General features: G+C 31.5%; 1 protein-coding gene across 1 annotated transcript; it reads left to right on the forward strand.

Annotated features, from left to right (window-relative positions):
• Positions 1 to 4,636: 4,636 nt before the first annotated feature.
• LOC149060187 (uncharacterized) lies at positions 4,637 to 7,706 on the forward strand. The gene is made up of 3 exons (XM_089218012.1): positions 4,637 to 4,755; positions 6,438 to 6,698; positions 7,282 to 7,706. The coding sequence occupies exons 1-3, from the start codon at positions 4,666 to 4,668 to the stop codon at positions 7,462 to 7,464; spliced, it is 534 nt and encodes a 177-aa protein (XP_089074138.1). The 5' UTR covers positions 4,637 to 4,665; the 3' UTR covers positions 7,465 to 7,706.

Genomic DNA, 7,706 nt, shown 5'->3' on the forward strand with positions numbered 1-7,706 from the left:
TTTTAATTATTAGTTAATTTATATTTCGAACCACCTTAACCTTATACAGTCCACTCTCATCCCCTTCTTACAGGGTTATCGATTGGTATTTGCGTAAGTACTCACATGCCTGTCGTGCAACGCATTGGCCGCCGTTCATACGCGTACACACACACGTCACCGGCTTTACATGTGCACCCGTCGTTCGCACATTGTTTGGTCCGTTCGATCCGGATATTATTTTCGTGTGATTACTTCGTTACATTCTTATTAGCGTTATTGTCATACATTTGTTCGTATTTTGTCGTCATGCCACCAAAAAGGGAAGACATCCCCGAACGTGCTCTAGTTCGCGACAACGTTTTAAATTCTATTGAAAATATACACGCCACGGCATTAGCCGCGTGCGCTGATCCCGATCGTGTTCCGTCGTTAATTATTCACGTCGAAGATTTAAATCATTATGTCGAACAATTTCAACGTCAACAAGGCGTTATAATTAACGCGTTAATCGGTCTTGACCGTGTGGCCGAATTTGGCCATGATGATCGCCTCTATGGAGAGTAAGCGTCTCGAAATTAAAACAGACGTCGCGAGTGTCGTTCCCGCGAGTGTTTCTGAAGTAAAATCGTCGTCTTCGTCGTCCATCGTGTCCGCGCCACAACAATTCGTGCCGTTGCCGAAAATTCAGCTGCCTAGTTTCGACGGTAGTTTGTTGGAGTGGCGTTCGTTCCGCGATATTTACGTATCTCTTGTACACGACAACACCGGCATTGGGGATGCCGAACGTTTTCACTATTTATTGTCGTGTTTATCGGGTGACGCTCTCGCTGTTGTCAATACCTCTGTCCGCGAACAATTATGCCCTCGCTTGCAGTGCCGGATCACCCATTAGGCGGAGTAGGCGCCCGCCTTGGGGCCTTACTCATTTAAGGGGCCCCGTGAAAACGAAAAACCCCACATTTTTTAATTTAATTATACCTGTATCATATTTATGAGATTACGGAACAAAAGTCATTATGCAATATAAAAATTAAGTTGTAGGTATTATATGCAGTATTAAAAATAAAATTATTTGGTGATTTTATCGTCGTGGTAAATAAGTAGGTACTTGATAATATTTATCATATATTGATAAACGGCGACGCGCGACGGTGGCAGTAATGAAAATAATTACATAACCGTTGTTATCTGTATTTTATTGCAGTTATTTGTATAAATATCAAAAATAGATTTTAATGGCCCACAATATGGCTACATCATTATTCATTATACGTACTATTATAGATAATATATAGCTTTAATCATTTTATTTGATATCTATCACTTGGGTGTTAGAGAAGACAAGTATCGTATGGAGTTCTGTCATATTGCTAAATTTTTGTACTTTGAAAGGTAAGTTTTCAGTTTTTACACACGCGCGTTCATAACGCCTCATGTGTAACTAGCTTTATTATTTTATATAATAATAATATACTAATATACAGTAAACTGTCGTCTGTCGATTATCAGTGGTCTTCCACGGAACCGACTTATCGAGAAATAATAATAAATACAAATTATGTACTTACATGCATGGTAATAATTTATTATCATGCATGTACATGATTTTTGTTATTAATACATTAATACTACATTTCAATTTTTATTTGAAGAAAGTTAAAAACGCGATTTTAAACATTATGTATTTATTATAATATACTAAATCATACTAAACTATTGACACTGGCTGTTATCGTTATAATTAATGAAAAGGTGTAATATTGTACCGTCAAACCGGGTTACTTGAGACACTTTTGAACTTCAAATGAATGCTGGTCGATCAGCTTTCAAAATATAATAATAATGGTAATGACCAAAAATTCTGGTCTTGACTTAGACTATGAGACCCATATGTTTTTTTTTTATTCCCCCTTCCCATTTTTTTTTAAAAAATATGCTTGTCGCTAGTTACCTTGATTTTTGGGTAACTTGGGACACGTATATATTTCTATGTAAAATTCAAGTCACCTTCGATATTGTTTAACTTGGGACTTAATAATTGTTTAAAAAAAATGTGAATGTTGACTTAAATAAATTAATTAATTAAATAACTTTTGATCAATAACGAAACCTTAATAACATACTTTTTAATATAAAATAAAATAAAAAAATATAATAATAATATAATAATAAATTAATTTTTCTTGTAAATGAAAAAAAAAATAATAAACATAATTTTGTTTATTAATATTAGTTTGTTATTATTAAAGTTGTATATTTTAACTATAGGGTAGCAAAGTTAAAGATGTATGTAAAAAATAATTTTGTTGGGGCCCAAAATTTTAATTGCCTAGGGGCCGACCAATGTTTAATCCGGCACTGCTCGCTTGGGAAGCACTGTCCGTTCGGCTTGATAATAAGCGCTTGCTAGCTTCGGCACACTTGATAAACTATTTGCATTTAAACCTATTGCACATCAGTCGCTACCAGCTTTGACGTCGTTTATCAACACATTCAAAGAAAATGTAGCCATAATCAAAGCGCTCGGTGTCAATGACCTTTCAAGTTTTTTATTATTTCACGTGGGTTCCCGAGTTCTCGATCCGACGACGATTCAATTATTCGAATCCAATGCGTCGAATTCTACAATTTTGACGTTTGATGAGTTACTACATTTTGTACAACAACGGTGCAGAATATTAGAAAACAAAAAATTCTAGTAAACCTGATGTCGCCGCCACGACGGCACATTAGCCGTAGGTATACCACCGACTGGACACAAACACACACACAATCACCTGTTGTTACTATAATATTTATTTTTGTATGTACCTATTTAAATGTGCCGTGTGAATTATATAACATATAGATAATTAAGACTCGTTATCGTATGCCGCGGCTACGTGTATATAGTTAACACGGCCGCCGTGACTTTTTGTATCGTATAAAACGTTGCCGCGTCAACACCGGTCAGTGCCGAAGTATAATTGTATATTATTTTTTCACAATATTGGTAAATCTTGTTGTATTTTTCTTTATTTTATTGTCACAAGTGCCAGAAGGGCTTATTATTATTATAGTAATTGAAACTTGTATGTGCCTAATTTATATCACTGTATCTTGTGTTTTTTTTTATTGTATTTTTTGGCAGCGGCTGGCCAGCAGTGCACCGACACCTTGTGAGTTATTTTATTATTATATTTTCGTTGTAAACATATTTTATTTGTCGTGCCATAAGGGCCGTACAGTATATTATTTATATATGTAAATTGTGTTTGGTCATAAGGGCCGCGCATTGTTTTTGCATACATTCCTTTTATATTTTACCTTAAGTTGTCGTGCCATAAGGGCCGCTTTTTATATAAATATTAAAGCTTTAAGCTACAGCTCCAATAGCTGACATATTATATTATACTTATACTATTGTACACCAGCTATAGCTATAATAGCAGCTGCTTATATTATTATTTATTTTGTCGTACCATAAGGGTCGCATATAAACTTATAGCTCGAATAGCAGCGTTATACCTTTTTATATATACCTTTTTGTTGGGCCAGAAGGGCCATAATACTTTATTTTTTATATCTCTCGTTTATACAGCCATATTTTTCCTGTGTTGAGCCAGAAGGGCTATAATATTATTTATCTTGTTCAGCCATAAGGGTTTGATTTATTAATTATTATATTTTTATACGAATATAATTGTGTTGCTGTGATTTTTATATATTTGTTAATTTATTATTGATATCGTGTATTATACAGCAAATAATTATCTACCAACAACCGTGTTACCATTTCTTTAGTCTAATTATTGTATACACATTACACACCCACACATATACACACCTAACACACCACCACACCACCACACTCTACATAGCTCACTAGTATTTGCGCGGCGAACCCAACCAATTCTGGTTGAGCTATAATACATATTACACACAAATTTACATAAGTCGGTCGGTGTGTGAGTACCTATATTAGCGTACAAAGTATTTTGGTGACCGGGTGTCACGTTCTATTATTGTTACCGTACCCGGCGCGAACACCTGATATTATCGCAAAACCACATGACAAATCTAAAGCCGGGTCCACACTAGAGCAAGATACAGCAACTTTTTCTGTTGCAACATGTTACTAATTCAAAAGTTGACAAATGTTGACAAAAGTCACTGCATGTTTATGTTTTCAGCTACAAAAGTTCCTATTTGTTTCATGTTTCGATTAAAACCGAAACACATGGAAACATGTTTCCACAAAACAATGAAAAATTGGTAACAAATAGTGACAGGTAGCGACAAGTTTATCAGTGAGGACAGAATGTTCCAGCGGCGTGTTTCCGCTTGCCACGTGTTTCTATAGCGTGTAGTTTTTATATTCAGTGCTTTTGGTCATATTTTTTTTATCAATTTATTAAGTAAAGTAATAAGTTAATTAATTTGGTTTTTGTCATAATGACTTGGACAAATGACAGAATCATATTATTGATTGAACTCTACCGTGAAAAAGAGTGTCTGTGGAATCCACGAAGTGAAAGTCATAAGTGCCGAAATACAGTGCATGATGCTTGGACCGAAATTGCGATGAAAACTGATACTACTGTCGACGAATTAAAAAGAAAAGTAAAAAATTTGGTCGCACAGTTTAACAGAGAACGTAAAAATCAATCTATTGCAAAAAAATCCGGAGCTGGAGCAAAAAGAATGACAAAATGGTTTGCTTATAAGTACTTACTATTTTTGAAAGATAAAAATCAAGTTCGTCACTGTACCGAAGGAGGAATCTATAAGCAGGTAATACATTCACACATATAGAATAAATATGTTGAAATAAAATAATTATATTAGCATTATATTAGCTATAACTATCTACAAAAAGTAATTATTCTACTACCTATCTTTTGAATTGAATAACATTTTTGATTTGCTGGTATAAGTGGCTAAAATTATATTTGTTTAGTATTTTATACATTTTTTGAAAATATTTTCTACAATATTTTTACAATACCTTCGATCATTAATTCTTAATTAATGTTTTGTTTAGTTATTTATTTGTTTAGTATTGATTGCCATAACTTATTCTATTATACTATATTAGTTTAGATTAGGTTATATTATACTGTTATACCTATGGTGAAATGAAGGTTTACTTTTACTACCTAGTGTTTACTATGTAAATAATAAATATTATTTTCTTAATGTTACTAATAATAAATTAAAAATAAAAGTTACACTTTCATTAATGTATAGTTAACCATATTTCCTATAATACTATGCTATTTAATATTGCAGTATACAATTTTAAATTTTCAAATGAAAAATAACTTTACAAACAATAAAATTTAATAATTAATTAATTGTTGAATTTATAATCACATATATCATTTAAAATTAGGTGTTATTTTAATTGATTTTTTAATAATACTGTTGCCATGGAACACTGCCTGATGGTGTAGTGAAATATGAAGCATATTCGTTTCTTATATTTTGAACTTCAATTGATGATTTTCGGCCTGTTTTATTTAAACGTGTAAATATACTCTCTCTGTTCACTTCATCCCCCCAAGAACCAGGAATGATTTCCCCAGTATCCTTATCTTCTGAGTCGAAAGTTCCTGTAGGAGTATATGCACTTCTAGACTTGGAACAACCTCATAGATAATTATGCAAATATATGCATGAACTAATTACTATCTCAACTTTTTCTGGCTCTAAAAGCAGAGGTTTTCTTAGAACTCTAAACCTTGCAGCCAATATATCAAACACATTTTCAGAAACTCTCCGTGCCCTAGAAAGTCGATAATTGAATATCCTCTTTTCCGATTCTTTTTCTTGCTGTCCAGGAAAAGGTTTTAATATATTATTACATAATGTAAATGCACCATCTCCTAAAAACACGAAAGGTACAGCTTTGGACCGGCCAGGTAAAGGAGTCTCTTCTGGTAAATTTAGTTTTGATTGAATCATCATTTTTTTGAAAGTTGTACTATTAAACACTCCACCATCTGATATTCGACCCTGTGAGCCAATATTGAAATATTGCAATTGGTAATCTGCATTAGCAATCCCAAAAAGAACTACACTGAAAAAACCTTTATACTTGAAGAAATCACTTCCACTGTGTTTTGGTGCCTGCATCATTATATGTTTTCCGTCCATGACACCAACACAATGAGGAAAATTCCATCTTATATTAAACTCATTTGCTACTGACAACCATTCTTCTTCATGTTGAGTTATCTATAGTTAGAATAAATATTTTTTATTTGCAAATTTCTTACAATATTTTATCATTATAAATTATAACATTTAATTAGTCTGTACGCTTTAAAAGCACTGCTTTGTATAATATTATTTTGTACTTATACTAAGTTGAGTTCAAAAATGATTAAAATTGTAAACTAAAAGTCTAGGTAGTACTTATTAAATATTGATCATTTTTTTTTTCATTTGAATGTATAATATATTTTTTTTAGAATATTTTAGAATCTTTAGATTCTTCAACAGAAGAAAATGAAGAGAGTGCAGAAGAAGATAATACATGTATAGAAAATGAAGTGGCAGAGGATACGCAAGAACAAAACACTCAGAATACGGTGTTGTTGGAATCAGAAGCAGTTTCTCATGATTTGTCTGAAAAAATTTCACCAGAAAGCTCTAATACCTCGTATAATACAAATTATGTCCCTACACAAAATATTATGATTCAAAAGAAAACGTTTAAAAGTCCAAAAAAAGTAATACTTAAATATTTGCCATGAAATTTTAATGTTTATAGTAGTAATAATAGTGTATATAGTATAATAACAAGGCTGGTAAAGTTAATTAAATATTTTAACTAAGTTGTTAATTGAAAAAAATGAAGAAGTTACAAAGTTAATTACTCGGTTAAATTTTCAGTAAACACAGTTAAGATAAAATTGAATTTTCAAAAAAAAAAAAGAATAATAACTTATTAACTTAGTTAAGTTGGTAGTTGGTATATAATTGTTTAAAGATTTGTATTTGTATTTTTCATATCATGAAGAAAATATACTAATTTTAAATTAACTTAATTTCTTTAAATGCTAATTTAATTAGTTAATTAAATATTAATTCTTGAATAATATTTTTTTAAGTAAACAATCAAGTTAATAATAACAAAAAAATAACTTAGTGGTTAAAAATTTAAATTAACTTGACTATTGTTAGCTTAACTAAAGCTTTAATAACCACCCTTGCTACAGAATCATTTTTATTCAAAATTAATTCTCATTGGTTTTGTAAATAAATAATATTGTTTAAAAATAGTATTTATAATGATAGTTTCTGTATTTGTAGGTAACAAAAATAAAAACCAAAAAAAATGACACCGAACAAAGGCAAGAAGAAGCTTATTCAATTATGAAAGATATATACAACAATAAAAAAATCAGAAAAAATAGTGATTTTTTGGTGAATTTGTTGCATGTAAAATTGAAAATCTTAAGACTGATTATGCTAAAACTACAGTGGAACACTTGATATCAAATATTTTATGGGAAGCTAGTCTGGGAAAATATGATCTACCACCTCAATCAGCTGGACCAGGGTCACAATACCAAATGACTTCATCATATATGTCAGAACCTACACCTTCTCCAACATCGGCAACATCTATGTCAATATCATCTTATTCAAGTTCACCATCATACTCCACTACTTATCAGTTAATTGATCAAGACAACTGGACGACAGAAAATGAAAACAATAATATTATTTTGAAA

This window comes from Diuraphis noxia, unplaced genomic scaffold (genome assembly GCF_037042655.1).
Source record: "Diuraphis noxia isolate RWA-SAM2 unplaced genomic scaffold, SU_Dnox_SAM2 contig0001, whole genome shotgun sequence".
NCBI classification, from domain to species: domain Eukaryota; kingdom Metazoa; phylum Arthropoda; class Insecta; order Hemiptera; family Aphididae; genus Diuraphis; species Diuraphis noxia.

Bases quoted from the DNA above. Each gene is read 5' to 3' on its own strand.
- LOC149060187 (XM_089218012.1), top strand. From the start codon at position 4,666: ATGACAAAATGGTTTGCTTATAAGTACTTACTATTTTTGAAAGATAAA. The intron at 4,756-6,437 runs GTAATACATTCA...TATTTTTTTTAG, and splicing joins AAGGAGGAATCTATAAGCAG to AATATTTTAGAATCTTTAGA. The intron at 6,699-7,281 runs GTAATACTTAAA...CTGTATTTGTAG, and splicing joins CGTTTAAAAGTCCAAAAAAA to GTAACAAAAATAAAAACCAA.